Source organism: Electrophorus electricus, chromosome 26, assembly GCF_041902795.1.
Source record: "Electrophorus electricus isolate QZ-2024a chromosome 26, ASM4190279v1, whole genome shotgun sequence".
Classification (NCBI taxonomy): Eukaryota; Metazoa; Chordata; class Actinopteri; order Gymnotiformes; family Gymnotidae; genus Electrophorus; species Electrophorus electricus.
This window is the reverse complement of record NC_137522.1, coordinates 6,720,001-6,744,632: the sequence shown is the minus strand read 5'-3', so window position 1 is coordinate 6,744,632 and position 24,632 is coordinate 6,720,001. Positions and strand designations below refer to the sequence as shown.

General features: G+C 43.6%; 4 protein-coding genes across 10 annotated transcripts in view; 2 read left to right on the top strand and 2 right to left on the bottom strand.

The window, feature by feature from the left end:
* Positions 1-58: 58 nt before the first annotated feature.
* kng1 (kininogen 1) lies at positions 59-3,440 on the bottom strand. Its single transcript, XM_035523090.2, has 7 exons — positions 3,119-3,440; positions 2,819-2,935; positions 2,672-2,741; positions 2,300-2,475; positions 1,909-2,019; positions 718-810; positions 59-598 (listed from the first exon to the last, which is right to left on the bottom strand). Exons 1-7 carry the CDS (start codon positions 3,314-3,316, stop codon positions 257-259), a joined length of 1,107 nt encoding a protein of 368 aa, XP_035378983.1. The 5' UTR covers positions 3,317-3,440; the 3' UTR covers positions 59-256.
* A 2,139-nt stretch (positions 3,441-5,579) lies between these two features.
* lamp3 (lysosomal associated membrane protein 3) lies at positions 5,580-8,859 on the top strand. Its single transcript, XM_027010712.3, has 6 exons — positions 5,580-5,726; positions 6,095-6,315; positions 6,675-6,794; positions 7,787-7,859; positions 7,986-8,156; positions 8,380-8,859. Exons 1-6 carry the CDS (start codon positions 5,666-5,668, stop codon positions 8,517-8,519), a joined length of 786 nt encoding a protein of 261 aa, XP_026866513.2. The 5' UTR covers positions 5,580-5,665; the 3' UTR covers positions 8,520-8,859.
* Positions 8,860-8,957: 98 nt separating this feature from the next.
* Positions 8,958-17,972, top strand: mccc1 (methylcrotonyl-CoA carboxylase subunit). The gene is made up of 19 exons (XM_027010723.3): positions 8,958-9,242; positions 9,799-9,842; positions 10,247-10,380; positions 10,623-10,718; positions 11,060-11,181; positions 11,306-11,453; positions 11,657-11,778; positions 11,870-11,981; positions 12,364-12,445; positions 12,629-12,756; positions 13,296-13,479; positions 13,691-13,800; positions 14,096-14,312; positions 14,611-14,697; positions 16,091-16,140; positions 16,257-16,394; positions 16,746-16,853; positions 16,958-17,029; positions 17,106-17,972. The coding sequence occupies exons 1-19, from the start codon at positions 9,190-9,192 to the stop codon at positions 17,232-17,234; spliced, it is 2,136 nt and encodes a 711-aa protein (XP_026866524.2). The 5' UTR covers positions 8,958-9,189; the 3' UTR covers positions 17,235-17,972.
* Positions 17,973-18,327: 355 nt separating this feature from the next.
* atp11b (ATPase phospholipid transporting 11B) overlaps positions 18,328-24,632 on the bottom strand; it is a 35,968-nt gene continuing 29,663 nt past the window's right edge. For 5 of the 7 annotated variants that reach the window (XM_081708059.1, XM_035523112.2, XM_035523114.2 and 2 more), the window contains 2 exons: positions 24,249-24,382; positions 18,328-20,300 (listed from right to left, as the gene is read on the bottom strand). In XM_081708059.1, the coding sequence (XP_081564185.1) occupies positions 24,280-24,382 (103 nt within the window). In that variant the 3' untranslated portion in view covers positions 18,328-20,300; positions 24,249-24,279. Of the gene's footprint in view, positions 20,301-20,381; positions 24,383-24,632 lie in introns of those variants that run through there. The other 2 variants (XM_035523113.2, XM_035523117.2) reach the window with 2 other exon arrangements.

The window sequence follows — 24,632 nt, the reverse complement described above, 5'->3', positions numbered from 1 at the left end:
GGGAAAAAACCCCCAAATAAAATTAGTAAAATAAAAAATAAAATATTCTGTCACCATATGCTGTTTATTTTTCTCGTTTTATTTAGACATAAGGATAACAATACACCATGCATCACTCTAATATTATGTGTAATATCCCCAAGAAAATGCCAAGAATACTTTCAAAATTACAGAACAGGAGAATGCATTTGATTTTTGCATCCCAAATGGGGAACTGCCGCATGCCGTGCATCACCACAGACATGGTTACACTCACTCATCCGGACGGTTCTGCAGCACCTAAGCCTATCTCTGTTTTATTGGAAGGAGGAGGGGGAGGCCCTCTGAACACAGGTTGGAAAACCTTCCAGGGCTTGCTGGGACAGCTAGGAGCAGTGATGGGAGCAGTGGAAGGAACGCTGTCTAAAACTGGATCCTGGTCTCGTGCGGGAGATGCGGGATCAGCAGGAGGGGCGGTAGCGGTGGGCATGGCTTTGCTCTCATTCGATTCATCCGACGATTCCGTTTTTAGAGGTTTGTTTGACGGCTCTTGATGGACCGCAAGGTTGTGGACGCTCCTCAAGGGAGACCAGCCAGGCGGACGTTTAAACATAAAACTCTGAAAGCAACAACTTTTCATTATGGACAGCGATAGCTCTGAGCAGTCGGCAAGCAGGGCGGTTAACACTGATAGTGAAAGAGTGAAAGAGTGAATGAGCGTTTAGCTAGTGGACTCACTTGTATAGGTCCCGGTGCACACTGCACATGTGTCTCTGGAAGTTCAAGTCTCCAGGGTGCCACATCCACAGTGGAGTTGCAGTTGATGAAACTCTATACAATAAATGGAAGTGTACACATTACACAGCCATTCATGTAAGAATGTAAGTCTTCTTTCCATGTTGACGTTCTATAATACTTCAATAATTATTTCTTAAATAGTGGACTGAATGTATTACATTAAATAGTGGACTGATCTGACATTGAGCCCCGGTGCACTGAAGCAGAACCAAAAAAAGAGTGCAGAAAACGGAGGCGGGGCTACAACACTGTTGCTGCTGTATAAGAGGCGGGGCTACAACACTACTGCTGCTGTATAAGAGGCGGGGCTACAACACTACTGCTGCTGTATAAGAGGCGGGGCTACAACACTACTGCTGCTGTATAAGAGGCGGGGCTACAACACTGTTGCTGCTGTATAAGAGGCGGGGCTACAACACTACTGCTGCTGTATAAGAGGCGGGGCTACAACACTACTGCTGCTGTATAAGAGGCGGGGCTACAAGGCAGTTGCTGCTGTATAAGAGGCGGGACCACAACACTACTGCTGCTGTATAAGAGGTGGGGCTACAAGGCAGTTGCTGCTGTATAAGAGGCGGGGCTACAACACTACTGCTGCTGTATAAGAGGCGGGGCTACAACACTACTGCTGCTGTATAAGAGGCGGGGCTACAACACTGTTGCTGCTGTATAAGAGGCGGGGCTACAACACTGTTGCTGCTGTATAAGAGGCGGGGCTACAACACTACTGCTGCTGTATAAGAGGCAGGGCTACAACACTACTGCTGCTGTATAAGAGGTGGGGCTACAACACTACTGCTGCTGCTGTATAAGAGGCGGGGCTACAACACTACTGCTGCTGTATAAGAGGCGGGGCTACAAGCCAGTTGCTGCTCTGTGAGAGCTGTCCCCAGGGGGCCTATTTGAAAGCTTCGTGTATTTAAAAATGAATGTTTGCAAGCTTCAGAGCCTTTTGTTTTCACATATTTCTTATCACTTTTGCCATTGTTGCAATGTAAACAAACAGACACACACATAAACATTATTGCATTTAGTTGCATTAATTTAACTTTGTGAAACTAATGGTCATAAGTGCTTTTCTCTAATCATTAATAATAATTTATATTACACAAATGTTTTATTCAGTCTTACTGGAGCTTCCTGGTCTGGGTGACATTCCTCAGTAACCTCTTTGAAGTCTGATTTGGTGCAGTTACTTTTTTGCATGTCAAACTTTAGTTGATACCTGAATCCAGCAATTACCTATGCAAGGACACACACACACAAACACACACACACACACACACACACACACACACACACACTATATCACTTTGATTCCCTTTACAGTGAACTGTAGCAAACTCTGGCAACAGTTAAGCAACTGGGGCCAGTGACCAAACACAAAACAGATCTGTCAAAGTGATCGACCTGAAGACACCAACATAGAGAAAGAGAGTCACGTTCAGATCCACCAAAACAAGCTGTTTGGTGAACTCCACATGAGAGTGCGCAACAGACTGTACAACACAGAAATACTTGCCTGCCTTGTTGCCTGGTAAATGGTGTTAAGGATGAAGAAGTGTGGGTGGTTATGCATTATGTTGGCTTTTAAAAGCGAATAACTTAGGGGCTCCTTAATGTCCTCACTGTGTATGTCAATGTTGATAGGGCAGCCCAAGCAAGGTGGCCTCTGCATGGAAACCACAGGTAGATCCACTGGAAAGAAGCAATTTCAGCATGTTAAGTGGTAAGATTTCACAGATATAATTTCATGCCTGGAGAACAACTGGCTTTCAGCAATAATTTAGCTTGTGAATGACACATCACTATTATATAAATCTGGAGAAAACCTTAATCTTAAGGCTATGATGTAACCTATGGAACTGAAGTTTTTCTTAATCAAATAGCATACCTGAACAGTGAGATGAAATGACTTCCATTGTTTCTTTAAGCAGGACCTTTGCTTGACAGTTGCGTATTGCCTAGGAAACGAGAAGATTATAAACGATTCGTAAAGCTATGTGAAACCATTACAACTTTAAAGAAACCTGTAGGCTACCTTAGCGGGATCTTGCAGGTAGTCACATTGATCCCAGACTTTGTCGCCCCCTGCTGGACAATCCGTCTCTCGCCCTGTGAAACGTACTGATATAACGTCGCCTGAATCGTTCTGAGCCTGTGATAAGGAAAGTACTGTTATGTTGCTTTGCACAAAGAAAAACTAAAGTAAAGTAAAAGTAAAAACACAGGAGACGAATTCACATTTCGGAAAACCGCATCGAGTAGTAACCCATTCCAAAAAGCTTTATACAGTCGTATATTTAACATCCTTTGAAAAGTTAGAATATAGTTAGCCTGCCTTCGAAGCCTCGAGGATTTGATACAGAGCCAGCTGACCTCCTTCACTTAAATCTTTATTGTGTAACAGAAGGACCAAATGCACAACGTCCTCCACGGTTTTATCGCTGCACGGAAGACCGGCGTCCTCCTGCCCGTGTGATCCGGCGTGAAAAAGGCCCGTTAGCGCCAAAAGTAAACCGAGCACGTCTGCCTTCATTTTTTCCGACGGCGATAACGAAGGGCCCCTAGTCCGACTCAGGGCTGTCCCCGACGCACTCTCCTCTCCGTAATGATTGACCTGTTATAGAGCTAAAAAACCTCGGTTTGCTCCCCCGGCCTGAATAAACCGTGTCAGGCATCCAGTCATTCGCTAGATATAATGCAAATGTTTATTCTGGAGTGCACAAAGTTTTTTTTTTCCTTTTCTAATCAATACTTCGCAGTTGGGTTCAGAGTGCTCAATGTGCTTGGGACCTTAGAGATACCGCTCCTCTATGAACACATTATAAATGATCTCATTGTATGCTTAGTCCGCAAATAATGTATTAGACTGAATTCTTTTTCTTTTTTTTACGCTTGATTTTTTTAGGTTAAGTGTGGCAGTCTTGACGTAAGGTCACTAAAATGACATTGTAAGACTTGGAATAAAATTTCTTGATAAGTCACGTTATCTCATTTGTATATACGACCAGGGATTTTTAGCTCGGACAATTCCAGAAATGTGAACGACCCAGCAAAACGAAGAATGCAGTAACGGTTCAACTCTTTATAAAGACTTTGGATGAGCAAACACTCCAAACACTCCAAACCTACCTTTGACCAGACCGCTCTCCAAATCCGTCTCCACAGACTTCCTAGAACCCATTTTCGCAACCAAACTACCTTTTTACAAAACAGTGATAGACAGGTTGTGATTTTTAAATATTGCACTGCACATATTTCATGCCTGGAAGCAGCATTTCTCTGCGCTGCGTTCCCTGTAGCGTCTATCATACGGAGACTCTTCTAAAATGCATCTAAACGATGGAAAATTAACGCGGATTAAAATGATCAACTTTAGAAACTTTTCGACCGTTTATACTGAGTGGAGTAGGGCATTGGAAACTTGTGGCTCGTCGATCCCTCTGAAGAACGACCGATTGACAATAATCTGACAACTATATGACAATATAGCCTAGATATAGTTATGTAGCTATATGCATAAAATGAACCAGTAATAACTTTAGAATAGGGGCTCTATAGAAAATACCCAATACAATCTTTATAATGCCTAACAATTAGTTGTAATAGTTGCTAATAGCTAATAGTTGTAGGCTATAAAGGGCTTATTATATTATTCTAATGACACTGAAAAAGAGCGCGTTGGAGTGTGTGTGCGTGCATGTGTGCGTGCGTGTGTGTGTGTGTGTGTGTGTGTGTTGGAGGAGTAGGTGGTGTTGGGGGGGGGGGGGTTTGTAATGATGAAAGACCTGACAACGCCTAAAAACAGCATTCATTCATTCATTCATTCATTCATTCATTCATTCATTCATTCATTCAATCAAAAACTTTGGAGCATAACACTGATTTTGGATTCTAAAGGCAATGATAATCTGTCACAAAAGGATCAGGAACCTTAAAATATAAGCCACTGTCGTTCTGAACAAAGCTTGGCTTGTGTCCGCATTCAGGAAACATTGGACTGCCAATCTTATTATTGGCTCAGGATAAAATACGCAAGTTCTTTTAGCAGTCAACCGCTTACTTTGGAGTGGAAGAAAAAGAAATCATACTTAAATATGACTAACATAAGCTAAGGCAGTTATAATTGGCAAAAGTAATACTGGATGCTGGAAGAAAACTACTGATTGTAATAATGCGTAAGACAGGATTGGATGGTTTCCCTATCTACATAAGGAACATGAATAATTGCTTTAGTGCTAAATAGCCTTATAATTATTTTCTAGCCTTATAAGTTTCGAACAGTTTAGCGTTAGATGCCATGGCGACGTAACACTGTAAAAATATATGGTTAAATCAAACTCTTAAAAAAGGTTAGCTGTCGAAGTAAGACAACCTGCTTCGTAAAACAGTCCGCTGGTCTCCTGTGTGAAAAGAACAAAAAGAAGACTACACAGTAATAAAATGAATTAATAAATTAATCTACATTCAATTGAATACTTTTATACAAATATATATGATGTGCATATGCACTTGATGGACAACTGTTTACATAGGCAGAAGCCAGAAAATATAAAAAGGTAAGACAAAAAATACTGATAAATGTTGCGTATGGTACTAAAAAGTGTTTTCCCTGACTCTACAGTTTGAGGAAAGGCTGATTTTCTGTTGTTTTCATTTTTACACAATAATGGAAAAATATTCTTCTTTCTTCTTTGTTGGCATTAAGAAGAAAAAAGTGTTAAGAAGAAAAAAGGTGTTGCTTCTGCTGTCAACTAACAACAGCTCATAGCATGAACTGCAATGCTCCTCCCCGAGCACATCCCCCAAAGGCTCCCACTGCGTTAGAGCAGACCATTCACAACAGACCACCAGCAAGCCAGCAGATGCAGGCCGAGCTCTCGAGATGACTGATGCAAGACACATCACCATGCAGTTTATGATTCTCTCTGCTTTGCTGTTTCTAGGTGAGTTTCATTGTCCTCCAATCTATGATTTGCGTTTTTCAAAGTTCAGAGGTGGCATATTACTAAAACTTGTTTACAGCAGTTTCAGTGGAACTGTGAAAAATATGGTTCAGTTGGTACTTTTGATGAATAATACCTAAAAATCTACCAAATCCTAAATTCAACTCGAAGAGCACAAAGAGCACAGAATGCACCCAGGGATTTGTCTGTGTTCATAACCGGCTTCTGCCCTAAATGCACCAGATAGATTACTTCATGCACCTCAAATGTATGAAAATACAAGGAACATAAAGCAAAAGTAAAAGCTTTCTTGACACGTGTGATATAAACATCAACTGAAATCCCGCTGTTGCAACACGCACACACAGGAAGAGGCATGGCTTCTGAGACCCTGGAGACTGAGCATGCAGAGGCTGATTTAGACCACTCAGGCAACGAGAAAGGTGCTTCACTCAACGTGTCCAAAAGGCCAAGTCTCCAACCCAAAGAGACAGCGCCAGCCACTGGGAGCTTTGTCTTAAAGAACCGGAAAGGCCAAGTGTGCGTGAAGGCAAACCTGGGAGTGGTGTACATAGTGATAGAGGACAAGGTACATTGTGCTACTGTCTAAGCATATTTTTTTTGTCTCTCGGCACTTCAAAAAAAAAAGGTGTGAACACAATTGGAAAACCACTACTGCAGTGAGAAGTCAGTTCACAGCTCACTGAGGAAAGAGTAAAAAATACTCTGGCCTATTAGCTACGTTTGACAGGTTTGAAATGTTTTATAGAATGTTTTACACTTCTGTAAACCACATTCAATTAAACAGTGATGTAATGGTCTGAAACATGATCTCTCCACTGCTGAGCTCAAAATACAGATTTTCAATATAACCTGGATGGTTCTTATGAAAATCATTGTACAAATAAATCTAAACTGAATAAATTAATTCTTGGGTAAATTTTGCAGAAAAAATCATTTTTCAACATGAACCCAAAATCCACTATGGCAACAGGATACTGTGGAGACCAGAGGGCTGTCCTTTCATTGGTCTTTGAAGGTGGAAATCTGGAGTTTACTTTCATTAAGGTACATAGCTAACTGCATCTAAGTTTTCTTAATTATTCTTAATTATGACTTAATTTTGCTCTTCTTTTAGCACATCTAAATATCTGAACTTAAAATCATTAGCATCAAAGTGCACTAACTTGGAGAAACACCAAATCTACAATACTTAAATGAACACATGTGATTACTTATGCATTTGATCTTTCTAAAGGTGAGAGGTATTTTACTTTTTGGCTTTAGCAAATTCCATCTAACATTTTGCTATTTTGATAAGTTTACAGGTGCACATTTGAATGTGAGCACACTGTGAATAAGGCCTCAGAATATTTCTACACAGGCAGAAATGTCTGCTGCATATGCAGTCATCCTCAAATGTAAAGAAACATTACATGTATGACATTTACCTTTGATGAGTGTACATTTCAGAACAAGTGCTGTTGTACATTTATTCAGTGGGATTTTGTATGCTGGACTTTCATTTCCAGACTTCTTCCTTCCATCACAAACATTTACAGTGTTTGGCAGACAGCTTTGTCCAGAGTGACTTATAGAAGTGCTTTGTAGTCATTTACATTTACGCATTTGGCCGACTTACAATTATGACTGAGCACGACTTGAGCAATTGAGGCTTAAGGGTCTTGCTCAGGGGCCCAACAGTGGCAACTTGGCAGTGGCGGGGCTTGAATGAGCAAAATTCCGATTCCAAGTCAAGTACCTTAACCACTGAACCACCACAGCCCTACAATAGCTTCCCCACAATAAATAAGTCAGTGTTAAAAACACTATCAGGCTAACACCCTGGGTAGAGAGGAAAAGAAGACAATTAAAGTTTAAGCATGTTTAAGTGCTTAGTGAACATTGGGACTATGGTTACTATGGTTAACATTTTTTGTGTGTATTTTGTGTGTCTTGTGTACTGGGTGTTTTCAGGTTTGCTTTGGAATTGGATGGATAATTAGATTCAAGTTATAATGAGAGTTTTATTGATTTTTTCTTTTTCTTGACACCTGCAGGAGGGCAGTGTGACCTATGTGAGTAAGATGAAGGCTGTTCTCGAGCCACAGCCTCCCTGTGAGAAATGCAAATGTATGTGCATACGCCTGACAGGTTTACAGCAGACAGTTGAAGCATAACAAAATCTGTTGAGCTCTTTTAAGTGTGTTCATGTGGTATAGCCTGTGTATAACCTGTCTTCTGTGTTCTTCTCTGCAGCCAAAAAATATCCAGGTATTATGGACCATGAAAAACTCTTCTCAGCCACCAATGGAAAGAGCTTCATGTGCAATTCGGAGACTTCTTTAATCCTGGCTGACAGTCTTAGAATTAAGATGGTTCCTTTGCAGATTCAAGCCTTTGACCTGTCCAAAGGGACATTTGGAAACGGTAACATACCAGCCTTTTATGCACAGAAACACATTTATGATTAATGTCATCGATATATCGAAGTCTAGTAAGTTGTGTCTGGGAAACAACATAACTGTAAAAGACTGCTCCCAGAAGATACGGACTGAATTTTAGAGGTGTGTTGGTGTAGCCTATGGATTGGGGTTCACCAATAGGACTGTCTGCTTACATCTAAGTCGTTCTGTGATCGCTGTCATTGCAGAGGTGGAGTGCTGGGCAGACTACACAAAACGGATCGTGCCCATTGTCCTGGGCGCTGTAGCTGTGAGCGTCATCCTCATCGCCGTGCTGGTGTATGTGCTCCTGCGCGAACGCCGTGGGCAAAACTATGAACAACTTTAAGAACTTGTGCATGATCTACATAAAATGTGGCTCTTGTGTTTACAACAGTGTAGATATATAGTTAGTTACTCAAAACAGTGTAGCCATTCACCTAAAAGGTTATGTGGATGTTGACGCCACTATTCAGATAAATCTGGTACAAAGTCAAGCCAAGACTGTGACTGTTTTAATTCGCGTTGTTATAAAATATCTGACTGAGGCTTTAAAATGAGTGATAGCTACTGCAATTCATTGTGTATTATTTGTCAATAATAAGGAAAAGCACTGTATTTGTTCGTTTGATTTTGTCACATGTATGAATGAGAATTTTTTACTACTATCAATAAAGTATGGAAAAATCTGAATGCGAAACCTAAGTTTCCTAAACAACGTTTACACACCTTCTAATCAATATGATTGGTTAGCGCAACTACGGTTCGCTTTGAGGGCCAATCCACGTAGCTAAGCTTAGCAAACCTTTCATTAGCTACCTAGCTATTTCTATCAGTATGCGCTCTATTAGTACAGGGCTCAGTAAAAATAAGTTGTGCATATTCTGAAAATCTTAAAACCAACCGAAACGAGTCCATTTTAGCGCAGTTAGCTAGGTAGTTAAGTGTAGAAGCGAACAGATCTCTTCACCTGGCTAACGGTAGCTAGCCTAGCTATCCGGTTCATTCAGACAGTGAATATGGCTGCTGTCCTGAAAGGACAAGTTAGTCCGGGTCTAACATCACGGCTGCAGTAAGTTCTTGGAGTAATCAGTTTACTGTCACCCTGTGTCAAAGATTATGGTTGATACCTAAATACAGGGGCTAGCTAGCTATAAAGGTTTCCTCGCTGGAAGTGATCTGCTGTTTGGTGGCTAACAGTTAGCTTAACTCAGCTCGAAAATTAACGTTGATAACTGTCGAATATCACTTATTCACAGCGAGGGAACTTTAGTATTTCTTGGCGATTTTCAATAGGCTATTTTTGTAGCTGCATTATCTGAGAATGCTTTAGAAACTTTGTACAAAACTGTTGCCACAAAGCTGCAGAGCCGAAGGGCACAGCCAGCTAACCTGGCAGTAGTCTGGACTTTGCAGACGCTGAACTTGGATTTGTTCGGGTTAATTTGAGTAGAAGCAATGAATTAATGTGGACAGGAACATAACTGCAGGTTCTTTAGACCGAGTCCTTCGTGGTAGCTGACTACTGACTCCGAGCTGTCGGTGTAAACTCAAAGACTGTTTTCAAAACATGATTGGTTTTCAGAAGAAGTGAAGGATCTTGACCTCTGATGTTGTCTTCCCCGTAGGAAATTGATATGGACCAACGGATTCGTCAGGCACGCCTGGGCTGGTGAGCGCGAAGGGATGAAGACGGTCTCAGATCTGAGGAGAGCCGTCGTGCAACTCCTTTTAGAGTTGTGGTCATCTGAGTTTGTCACTCACAGGGCTGATCCTTTCTCACCGTCTATGCTCTCCACTGCATCAGCACAGACCCAGCAAGCCAAAAAGCTTGTTGTTCTTTAACAATACTTTTTGAAACCTTTTTAACATTTTACTCTAAGATCATTAGCTGTGGAGTTCAGTGAGGCACGAATAAACTTATTGTCAGGGTCTTGATTTAATGCTGGTGGATTGTGAGCACAGCAGAGACTGAAAAGGCCAGCAGTGTGCTGCCTGTGTTCAGACAAGCAAGCAGTCCAATCATATTGGGTATACCAGCTGCAAGCTGGTAATTGGAGCATTTTCTGTCTACAGGGAGGATGGAGAAAGTGCTCATTGCCAACAGGGGAGAAATTGCATGCAGAGTGATGCGGACAGCCCGGAAGATGGGTGTTCGGTCTGTGGCTGTGTACAGTGATGCTGACAGGCATTCTATGCATGTGGCCATGGTGAGAAAAACAGACGTTGTGGCTGCCCTTCACAAGTGTTGCAATGTCCACATTTTCTAAAGGTGTTAAAAATTAGCTGCCTTTTTACTTTTTACAGCTGCCTCTTAATCTACTTATTCGGCTATATCTACAACATTCATTTTATGGGACATATTTTGGCAGATATTACACACTGATCCTCTTGCGTGGTTATCTTTGTAATTGAGAGCTACTACAGACTTGTCCCGATATTTGAATTCCAGGCAGATGAAGCCTACCATATTGGAGCATCTCCTTCACAGCAGAGTTACTTGTGTATGGAGAAAGTTCTGGAAGTTGCCAAGAAGTCCTCAGCACAGGTAACCCGGTGCTTTTTCATTTCAAACCACCTGACTTAGCTCCTGTAGTAGGTTTGTTCCACCACTTCTGTGTTTGTTCTGTTTCCATATGAGCGCATGGCCTGATAAGGCCAGCGGCAACACCTCTACTGTAGCTGTAACAGGCTACAGTGTGCCGTATACAGTGTGCACAGCTGGGGAACTAATACCCATTATTTATTTTACAATCTCCACACATTTAACACCAGACCCTAGAAGCTGTTGTTTGCAGTGAATATTCTGGAGCATCGTCATACATAAGTACCTTATGTTTCAGATTTCTGACCTTTTAATTGTTTGTTTATTTATTTTTGTTGGGAAAGGCTATCCACCCTGGTTATGGTTTCCTCTCTGAGAATACAGAGTTTGCAGAACTGTGCAAGCAGGAAGGGATCCTCTTCATCGGTCCACCCTCTTCAGCTATCCGGGATATGGGAATAAAGAGGTTCTGACCACTGACCTTTCACTCTTCCATCATTACTGACATGTGCAGTGATGTTCACTTCCTGGGTCAAATGTATGTGTGCCCATGTTGCATAACTGACTTCATTTTGCTTGTTTTGCATTAGCACATCTAAACACATTATGTCCGCTGCCGGTGTGCCCATCATCGAGGGTTACCATGGAGAGGATCAATCGGATGAAAGGCTTCAAGCTGAAGCTACCAGGATTGGCTACCCTGTTATGATCAAAGCTGTAAGAGGTGGAGGTGGGAAGGTAAGAGGTTTGCACTTTGACATGTAGCACCATGCAGAGTTCAGCTGTAAGTCTGGTCTAATGCACTGATCCATCTGAATACTGAAACCAGGTGGCTTAGATCAGGGTAGTTGCAGGGCAGGGTGTTTCAGGAATAGATGTAGGCATCCTTCTTGTCTTCCTCACGTCCAGTCCCACCGAGTGGCTTGTGTCCCCTCCGACAGGGAATGCGTATCGCGCGCTCCGAGGCTGACTTCCACCAGCAGCTGGAGTCTGCGCGAAGGGAAGCTTGCAAATCGTTCAACGACGATGTCATGCTGGTGGAGAAGTTTGTGGAGAACCCCAGGCACGTGCTCTGGCCCCTGAGCAGCACTGTACTGGACCTCCATACTCTCTTCTGGACTCTGCAGTTTTAAGGCGTTATCTTCATCATTTAGGCACGTGGAGGTGCAGGTGTTTGGAGATCAACACGGCAACGCTGTGTATCTGTTTGAGAGGGACTGCAGTGTGCAGAGGAGACATCAGAAGATCATCGAGGAAGCACCAGGGGTGATTGACATTTAATTTGCTTGTATAGAGCTTTAGCTCTCGGGCAGTACAGTTTAAGGCCTGCATTACACCTGGACCCTCTCATATTGCTCTCAGATTACTGACATCAAGCAGTCCTGCTTTGCTTAACACTATCTGATTACAGGCCTGCCTGCTGCAACCAAGTCTTGATTTGCCTTAATATTGTACAGATATGAACAGGAAACCATGGGTGTGATGTGGGTTTAGTTTTCTGTGATCTAAGATCAAGGTAATTTCCTGAAGCCCAAAGACACCGGCCTTTTCTTTACATGTTCGTGTGTATGTGTGTGTGTATGTGTGTGTGTGTGTGTGTGTGTGTGTGTGTGTGTGTGTGTGTGTGTGTGTGTGTGTGTGACCACAGCCTGGTATCAGTCCTGAGGTGAGGCGTAAACTGGGAGAAGCTGCGGTGCAGGCAGCTAAAGCAGTTAACTATGTGGGAGCAGGTAAGAGCCCCACTCTCACGGTCCCTGCCAAGCCCCGAGTCCTGGTCTCCTCTTCTGGGATATACTGGAATATACTGCTGGTTTGATGTGCCAAACTTTTATATCCTGCCTTTGCTTTGATGGAATAGGGTAGGTATCAGGTAAAGGGCTGCTTGCCTCTCTGGGTTACGTCTGTGTCCACAGGCACCGTGGAGTTCATCATGGACGCTCAGCACAATTTCTACTTCATGGAGATGAACACTCGGTTGCAGGTGGAGCATCCCGTCTCTGAGATGATCACCGGCACCGACCTGGTGGAGTGGCAGCTCAGGGTGAGAAAAGGAGCCACGAGCCTGCATTCACATTTAAAGGTCCTGTACTATATTCTGTTCTTACAATTTACAAACGGTAAGTTGAAGGTGGCCTCGTATTGACCCATACAGGCCACTAGGTGTCTCTTTTGTACCAAACGCATATATGCTTTTGAAATGCTTTTGGCAGTGAAACTTTGCTTTGATCCAGTACATTGAGTGGAACTGAGTAGATTAAATATGTGATATCTATCCTTGTCTGTTCTTGTTCTCTCTGCTACAGTGCAACGTTGCTTATGATATTCTCGAGGGTCTGCTTTGTATTAATACTGCTTCCTGTTTTTTTTTTTAAGTTTGGGTTAATGACTTATTGTCTTGATCCTCATGTGATTTTAGCTCACACATTGTAGGATCCACTGACTGTATATTTTAATGTCATATTGTAATAATGTAGTGGGAAGATGGAATGTAGTCTGATGTCTGGATGCTAGTCTAACGTTTCAAGGCTTATTTAACGTTAAACCATCACATGACGTTAACACAGACTGTGTGCTGGCCAGGTGACTGCTGGGGAGAAGCTCCCTCTCTCCCAGGAGGAGATTGTGCTCCGAGGTCACTCGTTTGAGGCCCGGATCTATGCTGAAGACCCCGCTAACGACTTCCTGCCCGGAGCTGGACCTTTGCTGCACCTGTCTACGCCGCAGGCAGACGAGCACACGCGCATCGAGACTGGAGTCCGGGAGGGTGAGGGTCACTTATCCTTCCAAACATCGTCTTCCGGCTGGACAAAGCACAGGCCTCGTAGATGACACCACGTGGTGTTACAGGGGAACGCTTAAGTTGTGGTTGTGAGGGCAAATCTTAGTTCACATTTCCCCTTAAGAATTTTCCTAAACACCAGAGTACATTTTCTTGACTGTGTGCCCTGAGGTGGGTCTTTGTGCCTGTGTCTCAGGAGATGAGGTGTCTGCCCACTACGACCCCATGATCGCCAAGCTCGTGGTGTGGGGGAAGGATCGCTCGGCTGCTCTGAAGAAGCTCCGCTACTGCTTACGGCAGTACAATGTTAGTGGACTACGTTCCTCACTACATCTGTTTTAAAACAAATAGTGATATTCAGTTTTTAAGTCAGTAAGACCTGAGACCATTACAGTGTCACCACCCAAATATTAACAGATCGGTGTGCCGTATGGGTTGTGTGTAAATGATGGGTGTAAAAATGACCTGCAATAAGTCAGATGTCAACTGAATGAATTTCTGTCCAGCAGACTTCAGATATGAGACGTATCATTTTCCACTGTGTTTTATTTCTGTTTCTACATTTGAGACTGTAAATCATAGTGCCCCAATCTGCCCTCAGATTGTGGGTCTGAACACCAACATCGACTTCCTGCTAAGCCTGTCGGGGCATCCGTGCTTCGAGTCGGGGGATGTGCACACCAGCTTCATCCCACAGCACTACGAGCAACTCTTTCCTCCGCCAGCACAGGCCAGCGTGGAGGAGACTTGCCAGGCCGCCCTGGGCCTTCTGCTCCACGAGAAGGAACACACTCGGGAGTTTACGCGCAGGTCACACGGTCAGGACGCACACCCGGCCAACACTCATACACACTCATACACGCTCTCTACCTGGCACGTTCACAACAGGGGCAGATAAGCGCTTATCTGTCTTACCTGGTCCAGGACTGTTGAGAGCTGGACTAGGAAAACAGCCCAAATATAAAGTAATATTTTCAGTATAAATCCAGCCATTTTCTTTAGGTGCTAAGAAAGGAAAAAGTCCATTATGAGTGACTTCAGGAAATGCACCGAAAATGCTTTTTGTGTATGACCATAACTGGGCTCTGAGGGTAATGGGTAGCGTTCCTCTTTCAGACATGTACTCTCCCTTCGGCTTGGGTGACGGTACCCGCCTTAATGTCCTCTACTGCAGGAACCTGAGGCTACACCTGGGGACCAACAGTGAGTGTTCCCCCTGCTCCAACACAGACATACACACACACACACACACACACACACACACACACCCCGGCCTGTGTACCGCACCAGTAAGAGAAACGGGTATGAGCAAGATGAAAAACCGAGACTTCTGCCTACTCTGACTGTAAAAGGGGCAGCGCTCATATATTTGTAATTTGTGATTTCATCCAATAGTGGTAGTTTGGAGCTGAGGTTTTCAACCTGTGGCAGGCAGTAGGACCTGTCAAAGGGGGTGTGTGATAATGAGATTACAATAATTAAACAGCAGTGAAACGGTTCTAACAGAAAATGGGTGCTAGTTCAAAAAGGTTGCAACCCCTGGGTTTAGAGTGCAGCATTTTCAGAACTATATTATAGTCTGCCTTCGGGTTCCTGACCTAAACACAAACTATAAACACAGAATACTGGCAGACAGATCATGCACTGAGTCACAGTGCCGGTCAGGTCCTAAAGTGGACATCTGGATGGTGTCCAGTGAGGTGGGAAAACGGAAGCAGGTCAGGCTCATCTCCAAACATGCCTGCAAGGTACCATCTCTCCCAGCTCTTAAAAATCATCAGTCCACTCATTTCACTTATGACCTGTGCGTCCTCAGACATCTTGAATAACACCTAATTTTAGTGATATCATTACAGTGTAGGTATGAAGTACTAAAACGTTATGAAGATTGCATGGTGAGTGTTGGGTGAATTGCTCCAGAGCAATAAGGAAAGTTTGTATTACCTTATATAATCTGTGTTCTCTTTGTGTGTAGACAGATAAGGTCCATTATTATTATTATCCTTGAGTGTGAACGAGTCTCTTAGTGTCACAACAGTGTGCTCCATAATAGACATTGACATGGTGTCTTGTTTAGGCTCTGTGCTCCAGCACATTAGACAGGCTTCACGTTATTTGTTTCTACTCCAGATCGTAAGTAAATCTTTTACATAATGAAGAAAGTATAGCATGAGTCCAAGGCAAAGATGAAGCGGTTTGTGTCTATTAGGAGCCAAAAGCGGCTATAGGTGCCTTGTATCTCTCGTATCCATGTTTGGGTCTCAACAAGCTGCTTGTAATGCAAAAGTTGGAGTAAACGCCATTCACTGGGATCCTGTTCATTATGTGCACGTGATCGATTATGCTAATTCAAAGACACCCTTCCATTCCTCTGCATGTCGAGGGAGGGTGACGGTGCTCCTGAAATAGCAGATTTCCCTGAATAATGGATGAGCTGTAATGGGACAGGCTATTGATCACGGTGAGAGATTGTGTCTTTCCGCCCCTTCAGCAAAAAAATCCCCTGCACTGTTCGAGCAGAGCACATCTGATAGAGTGCATGTTCCTGAACTGTGGTTGATGAACCGTAAATGACTGAATTTGATTTCTTTTGCAGAAGTGGAAGTAGCTGTTACCTACAGCCCTGATGGGACCTATAAGATGGAGGTATGCGAACAGTGTGGTTTCTCTCTGTGGTGTAGCATTATCATCATCAGTAGCAATCCTGACCGTGTACCGTAACGGATTAATACAGTTGGGAAACTGCGTGTGTGTGGCTGTAGACTGGAGGCCAGGGGTTCCAGGTGTCCGGTGAACTCCAGAAGGAGGGTGGGGCTACGTACCTGCACTGCTGTGTGAACGGCGTTCTGTCTCGACCCAAGCTGGTCATCCTGGACAACACGGTCCACCTATTCTCCACGGTGCGCTCCGTCTCCCAAAGCCAGCGTCTTTTGCCTTGCGGCACTACTTGGCATACCGTTGTAAATTCCCACTGCTTTTGGGCATTTTCGTGGCAGGACTGATGTGGATTTAGCCTTGGGTTGGTAACTGGTCCTCAGTCTCCATCATAGAGGCACCATTACACGTTTCAGTTTTCCCTGCCCTCACACACCTTAGTCAAGTCCGCATGTGATTTTCAAGCCCTTAGTGAGTTGATTTTAGAACAGGAACTCTACAAATGTGTGCATTGTCACAATGCTGAGAGCAGCAGTCCTAGAGGAGCTTTGCTGGTGTTTGTCCTGTCTGTATCACCGCATCCCTCACTGTTTCAGGAGGGCAGTGCTCAGGTGAACGTACCTTTGCCCAAATTCCTGGCTGGGGTCAGCACCTCCGGGGCACAGGATGGCGCCGTGGCACCCATGACGGGCACCATTGAGAAGGTAGGGTAAAGCAGCTTCTGCCATAATCATGTTTGTTCTCATACTGTTTCATCTGTAGGCGGGTTCTGTCTCTCTGATGACCCTGCAATGTGCTGCATGTGCAGGTCCTCATACAGGTGGGAGACACTGTCCATAAGGGAGACCCTCTAATGGTGATGATTGCCATGAAAATGGAGGTAAGCTAAGGTTTCTCACCTTTCCTCTGTACCCACTCCCCACTGTGGCCACTGATCCCATCCTGTTTGCTTGTAGCACACCATCCGTGCTCCCAAAGCCGGTGTCATTAAGAAGGTGTTCTTTAAAGAGGGCGCTCAGGCCAACCGCCATGCGCCATTGGTAGAGCTGAAGGAGGAGGAGCAGGAGGAGCAGCCACAGCCCTGAGCCACCGTAACAGACAGCAGGAGCGAGCGATATCATTGGAGGACATTCTGAGTACTATCGCTACTTGGCACCTGTAGTTACTGCTAGCTGTGAAGTCCAGATGTAGCACTTTGATTTTGGAGCATTACATACAGCTAATCTAAGATTTGGGAGAGTTGGATAAATCTTATTATTTATGATTTGAACTGACCATTTTTCTGCATATCCATAAACATTTGGTTTGTAAATTGTCAGATGTTATTGCCACTGTTGTGAACCCCTATTTGCATAGTCATGGTTTAACACGAGGTGCCTTTGGTTTGTTTTGTAACATTTCTTTCCTTTCTTGGCTGGAGTAAGCCATTTTGGGTAGAGATTTCACCCAAGATCTGTATGCTCTAGTAAATTTACATTTTCTTTCCAAACTCATGCAGTTTTTAATATCAAGGACTGTGTTTAGATTAAGTAGGCCAATCAAAATGTATATAATCCACAGGACTATGTTCAGATTAAGTAGGCCAATGGTGAGTAATATATGGTTTTGTTTGCGTTCTGACCATCACAATTTTGAGGTAGAAAGTCACTACAAACACTGGTACTCACTCTTGATGTGCAAGTTTTGCCTTGATGTTGATTACTGTTGTACAAGTGAAAGACGAGTACAAACAGCTCACCTCATCAGGACTGTGCTCTTTACAACATTGCTTCCTAGGGTCCGCTCTCTGACCTGCTGTCCTGGTTTTTATTAAACACAGACCATTACTTAGATAACTTGTGCCTTTCCTTTTCCTGTTGAATGTAATGACTGAAAAATGACACATCCACAAATACACTGCATTCTAGTTCTATGTGAAATAAGAAATATTATGATTGATGTTTGGACTGCAGAACTCTGGGTTTGCTTAAAAAGTCATTTTTATTGTAAGCTTGTAGAAAGATCCTTTTCCATTACTATTTGAAACATAAAATGATGCATCCATTCAAGCAAACGACCACAAAGCGAGACGCATCAGCTGGTCTTTTTCTTTTTTTCTTATGTGGAGAAAGGTTTATACCCATCACACTGGATAAAGTGTGGATTAGTGTTCTAGAATTGGGTACTTCTATTTTACAACTGTCAGTCCAGCCACCGTCAGGGTTTATTTCTTCCACGCTCTAACAGCTGAGCTGATTCGTATTATGAAACACTTGCTGATTAAGAGAGAATCTGGATAGGGTGTTTTTACGGTTGAAACAAACCCGCAAGCATCCCACTGACCTGGAGAGACGGCCAGTGCTCTACAGAGTGGATGTGGAAAGTTGGCCAGTGGTTTAAAAAGCGCTAAACAATAACAGGCATGACCATGCCGGCTCAGTTACTAGGACACTTGCCTAGTGTTACCTTATTTTCCATCTGCGTGGCTCTTTAATGAGATGTTCCTGATTTTAACCAGGTCACACCCCCAGCTTCAAAACAACATAGCTGTGGTTGAGACCTAGTCCTAGTAGTACAATAACGCAGTGAAATGCTTATTTTTTTTTAAAAAACAATGTTTATTCTGTAAATAAAATTTTCTGAAACAGCAATTCAACACTTCAGGAGAGTACAAGAACAGTAACAGCTTTATTTGGGAATCGATGGAAATAAACATCAAAATGAACTGACATCACAACTAGGCCAGACATTCCTGGTCTAGGGAGATTCTTATTGCTAATGTCCCTCTGAGGAGCAGACGTGGCAGACTGCAGTGCCACATAATACGCTCATCTGCAGAATATTATGCAGCAAGACATCCAGCAGTCTGACTCCAGCAAAACCCAACAAAACATTTGAAATATTTATTTATATGACGAGTGACAAAAACCATAACATTAGGATGAACATTGTTTGGGATGTGGGATCAGCAATAGACGTGCCCGGATGCTTAAACAAACGGCAGAGTGAGGAGATGAAACCTGATAGAAAAATAACTATTTCTCTATTTCTCATCTGATATGCAAATGTGACAACAGTACTTTTTTTCAACAACAACAACAACAACAACAAAAAAACCTTTGAACCATTGTCCAACTCAGTCCAATTTAAGAGGAAAATAAAGTGTCTTGACATTACTTCAGTCAATTTTAGATGCTTTACTTTGAGTCACTTCGCTGGATCTTTATGCATGTACCATCTTAGGACTGGTAGCGTGTCTTCAGGTGTCGACTCCTCTCGAGACTGACTGTGTGGAATGAAGCATGCATCTGAACTGACTGAAGCAGCACGTTTAAAACGGTTGTCTCGACGCCGCTCAGCCACGCGCGTCCCCTCTCCTGTGTGGAACTGCAGCACCACTTGCTGTCTACAGCCTCACTCAGTAAGACGGGCAAACACGCGCACACAAATAAAAAAAACTCTAATGTGACTGGGACTGAATATGTGGTCAGTACCTCAAGGGGGGGGGGGAACAAAGTTGTATGTTAATTCAACAATGCTGAGCAATGAACATGAAGAGAAGTGATGCTTAGTGGGTAAAGGGGACAAAACTACAGGCAAGCGAGTGACTGATGAAGGTTAAAGTCAATGAAGCCAGCCAAAGCTGATTGTGAGTTTCCTTCAGGAAGTGTTAGAGAGACATCCTTCCTTTATCATAGTGGGGGGGGGGGGTCTTGGGGTAGGACATTCTATAACGTCAGCTTACGCTAAACAGCTCGCCTTTGGTACCTAGAAAAATCAGGTAGCAAAAAGAAGGGAGGTATGGCTTCAAACGGACCCCTAGTTTCCTCAGGAAAAATGGAAGGCCCTTCACACACACGTGCACAGCATAAAAGCAGAGAGCTTCTGTTCAATACGTGTTGGACTAAAACCTGGCGAAGGGATGTCACCATGAAGCACTCCTGCGCTCCCATTCTCAAAGAGTGACCGCCTTTCCCCTGGGGGAGTTAAACGATTCTGGCTGGGAGGGAGGGAGGGAGGGAGGGAGGGAGGGAGGGAGGAGGCACCTCTTCTTTGGGACAGAGGAATGGAGCCAGGCGTCTCCGCTGCGCTAGCAGTTAGTGGCTTCCACAGGAGAGAGCGTCAAGATGCTGCGGTCGTTGGAGTAGAAAGGGTCCGAGTCGCTCCACGATCTGGAAGCACGAATGAGAGGGTATGTGGTATGTGAGGTATGTGGGGCACGCTGAGAAAAGGAGGACCAGGTGAACCCTGCCATGCGGAGGGAGACCTCAGTAAAGGGTAATCTGAGCTCCAAGTAAAGGGTAATACTACTGTCACCCCTGTACCAGGAATACAGTTATGTGCAAAATAATAGCAGTCTAACACCACTAATGTATTTAATTGATGATACAACATGGGAAAAAAATTATGGCTAGGTGTAGCCGAGTAATGGGCAACCGACAGAATCAACAGTCATGACATGCATGCTGCTAATTGGGTGTAATTGACTCATTTAATGAAAGGGGCCTGTTCAAATTAATAGCAGAGTGGAGTTCAATTAGTGAGGTCATTCATTCTATGAAGAAACAGGAGTCAATTATGGCCCTTATTCAAAAGGAGGCCAGCAAATGTACCTGCTGGTTTTAGCCCTTGCTCAGTGAGTAAAATGGGTTGTTCCAGACATTGTACCAAGGGAGAAAGAACCAAGAAGTTGATTGGAGCGGGGAAAACACAAACAAGTGCAGAAAATAATTGGCTGCTCAGGTAAAATGCTTTAAAATGGCAAACGAAACCCAAAAACACGTGGTAGGAAAAGAAATACTACCATCCGCGTAGATCATAGAATAAGAAGAATGGCAAAGAAGCATCCAAGGCAAATCAAAGAAGATCTTCAGTTATCTGTGAGTGCTGCAACAATCAGAAGACACCTACGTGAAGCCAAACTATTTGCAAGAAACCCTCAAAGTACCATTGCTGAAAAAAACAAAAGACGTGTTGAAAAGGATACAGTTTGCCAAAGAACACACAGACTGGCCTAAAGAGAAGTGGCACAAAATTCTATGGACAGAGGAGAGCAAGATTGTTCTTATTGGGTCTAAAGGCCACAGACAGTTTGTGATATGACCCATAAACACTGAATTCAAGCCACAGTACACTGTGAAGACTGTAAAACATGGAGGTACAAGCATAATGGTTTGGGGATGTTTCTCATACTTTGGAGTCAGACCCATTTATCGCATACCAGGCACCATGGACCAGTTTGAATATATCAAAATAATGGAAGAGGTTATGTTGCCTTATGCTGAAGAAGAAATGCCCTTGAAATGGGTGCTTCAGCAGGACAACCCCAAACACACCGGCAAGCGGGCAACATCCTGGTTCCAGACAAACAAGATTCATGTTATGAAGTAGCCAGCCCAATCTCCAGACCTCAATCCGATTGAGAATTTGTGGAGTGACATCAAAAATGCTGTTTTTGATGCAAAACCCAAGAATGCAGAAGAACTGTGGAATGTAGTCCAGTCATCTTTGGCTGGAATATCTGTTCGCAGGTGTCAGATGTTAGGTGACTCCATGCCACACAGATGTAAAGCAGTTATCAGAAATATACCAGAAATAGGTTATACAACTAAATATTAGTTCAGTGATCAACAGAAAAGCTAAATCTGTAAACAACTGTTTGTACTGTAAATATTTGAGTTTGTAAATGAAAATGAAGACTGCTATTTTTTTGAACAGCCCATTATTCTTTTTATCATTTTCGGTTTAAAAATTGATATTTCCTTCATGTTTTCCTTTGGAATCGAATGTGCAGTGTTCCCAGTGCCTTTGTGTATATGGAAATAAATGCTGTCATGAGGATTGAGCTTTTTCTCAGTGTTAAACACTGCTATTATTTTGCATATAACTGAACATCCTGAAAACTACACTTGCGACACTCTTTCCATGCAGAAGGCACACAGCAGCAAATAGTATGAGGCACAGGCGATGGAGGCGTGAGAATGATGGCGTGCTGGTGTGGGAGGAGCCAACGTGGTGAGAATGATGGCGTGTTAGTGGGGCAGGAGCTAATGTAGCTGGTTAGAGGACATGGAAAACAAGCTGCCTTCCTTGGTATTCATGTTTACTCACACTCTGTTTCAGCCTTTGTTTTACATAAAATACTGATGCAAACACATTAAAAAGAGTATATACACAGTACAATAGATAAGTGCAGGTTAAAAAACGAAGTCGTATTATTTTACAGCTCATAGAAAAATATCTAAAGCAGATACAGGGTTACTATAAAATCTATAGCATTTCTGTAAATAGAGGGTGACTGGATTGCCCTTCAAAATGAGAGCTCCTATACAGAACAGAGGCAATAGACCTCTTGATGAAAGCTATGGTCACTACCACCAGGGGGTGTGTAAGAATCGGCACCAAACTTTACTTCTTCAAACCTGAACATAGTCATATCATATTTAGACACATGCAGCAGGCAGAAAAAGATCAAGGATACAATGATGAATACAATAACAGGCGTCATCACCTTCGGGTATAGTCATTGTTAGGTGAGGAGGCAATTCAAACATGCACAGATAATGTATCTCTCAGACGAGGACAACCGTTTTAAGATCAAGGCTTTACGCAGTCAATAATGTTTCATACAACGGAGGCTAGATACGGTTATATGAGGGCTATTTGAGAATACGTGGAGCATGGATGCGGCTCACTGGCTTAAAGCCACACAGGTCAAAGTGAACGGTACTCTAGTTTACCATTAATGTAACAGACCATGACTGTCCATGTAAAAGACACTGGGAATACACCACTGGACCAGTGGATGGTCACTGGTGCACAGACACCCAGGTTTGTTTCATGCAGTCCAAAAACGTGAAAATCAAGAGCAGCAATGTAATGCGTCTACAGATAAGACAGTGGAAACAGATTACACACAAATACAGAAACACACACACACACACACACATGCAGATATGCTCACACAGACACACGCTCTCTCAATGCACTTGCTTACTGATCATGAAGCATACAAAAAAAACAAAAAACAAAAAACAAAAGGCAGCACTTGAAACATTTTCCTTTTATCGTCAGTAAGGCTTCGAGCTTGAAGGAAAATAAAAAGGTAAAAGATACTGAAGTATCCTTTTAGAGAGCACAGTTCTACAGTTCCAGTGTCTCCTCTCGTCCATGATCTGGTCCCTTTTTATATTTGGCTGTGGTTACTGCAGTGAAGCCCCACTGCAAGCAGGCATGCATGCGGCAGAGTGGGGCTCGCTCTCGCCCTCTGCTGGGGTGGCAGTGTTCTAGCGTTAAGAGAACTGAGTGCTTTTCTCACAGCTTTTGGACACCGGAGAGGCTTCCCAAGGTGCACAGGCTAGGAAAGGTCTTGGGGAGCAGTGGCTTCCTAGTGCATTACAACTGCATGCTGTCAATAACTGTGTTCACTGAGAGACAAACACACGCGCGCGCATGCCCACACACGCCAATTTACTCTGGTTAGATGAAGACAAGACTGTGATCAACTAAGACGATTTCTGAAACACTAAACGACGCTTCACAGGTGACTCCTTGGGTTCGACGTTCAACGTGAATATCCTTTACAAAAAACACTTTACATTTCACGTCTTTATAAGACTGTACAAGCACGCCGGACATGCAGTGCTGAGTGCTAGTTAACGCAGACGAGGGCCACAGGGGACCTTAAACCAAGTATAGAGTCTTTCTGCGACACACATTCAGAGCCACACAAAGAACATGCCAAAGACGCACAGCTTAGAGAAGAAAAGACAAAAAGACAGATCTGAAGGACAGATGAGATTACGTTAACCTCATGGCTTTAGAGATTGCTGGGGAAAGACTTCTAAAGTGCCTCATATGGACCTTCCGGAGCTGGGAAAAATGTATATAAAAAAAATAAAAATGAAAAAAAAATTCACTCTAGTGCACAACCTATTGTTCTATTAAAGGCAACTGAGCATGCCCCACTTCAGACTCCCGACACACCGTTGCCCTGTGACAGAGGTGCAAGAGAGGCTTTACGAAGGCCTCAGTTCTTCCAGCTGGCTTCGTCTTTTGTCTCCAGTTTGTAGGAGGTGTGCTTGCAGCGGACGCTAGAGAGAGAGAGAGAGAGGTCGCACCTGGTGGCCCGCGCAGGGTCGCAGCGGCCCGTCAATCTCCCCACCAGCCAGGCCAGCCTGGCACAGCCACTATGGCCCTCCGAGAAGCAGCACATGGAGTCCATACAGCCGACGCCCTGGTAGACCTCAATAAACTGTGGGGAAAAAGAGAGCGAGCGAGAGCGAGAGAGAGAGAGAGAGAGAGAGAGAGAGAGAGAGAGAGAGAGAGAGAGAGAGAGAGAGAGAAGAAAGAAGTGAAAGAAGTAGGATGAGGATGGAGTGAAGTATGTGGAAGAGAGAAACATTAGAACATGCAAAGCAAGCAGTCTCAAACAAATCTATCATTACACATGCAACAGAAGAGGGCTCCCCGCCCTGTGATGAGATGACATGGTACATGGCCTA

Excerpts from the sequence above, each read along its gene's own strand:
- kng1 (XM_035523090.2), bottom strand. The coding sequence starts at position 3,316 with ATGAAGGCAGACGTGCTCGGTTTACTTTTGGCGCTAACGGGCCTTTTT. Across the intron at positions 2,936-3,118 it reads AAATCCTCGAGGCTTCGAAG|GCTCAGAACGATTCAGGCGA; the intron begins GCAGGCTAACTA and ends TCCTTATCACAG. Across the intron at positions 2,476-2,671 it reads CATTTCATCTCACTGTTCAG|TGGATCTACCTGTGGTTTCC; the intron begins GTATGCTATTTG and ends GCTTCTTTCCAG.
- lamp3 (XM_027010712.3), top strand. The coding sequence starts at position 5,666 with ATGACTGATGCAAGACACATCACCATGCAGTTTATGATTCTCTCTGCT. Across the intron at positions 6,316-6,674 it reads ACATAGTGATAGAGGACAAG|AAAAAATCATTTTTCAACAT; the intron begins GTACATTGTGCT and ends TAAATTTTGCAG. Across the intron at positions 8,157-8,379 it reads CAAAGGGACATTTGGAAACG|AGGTGGAGTGCTGGGCAGAC; the intron begins GTAACATACCAG and ends CTGTCATTGCAG.
- mccc1 (XM_027010723.3), top strand. The coding sequence starts at position 9,190 with ATGGCTGCTGTCCTGAAAGGACAAGTTAGTCCGGGTCTAACATCACGG. Across the intron at positions 9,843-10,246 it reads CGTCAGGCACGCCTGGGCTG|GGAGGATGGAGAAAGTGCTC; the intron begins GTGAGCGCGAAG and ends TTCTGTCTACAG. Across the intron at positions 17,030-17,105 it reads TGATTGCCATGAAAATGGAG|CACACCATCCGTGCTCCCAA; the intron begins GTAAGCTAAGGT and ends GTTTGCTTGTAG.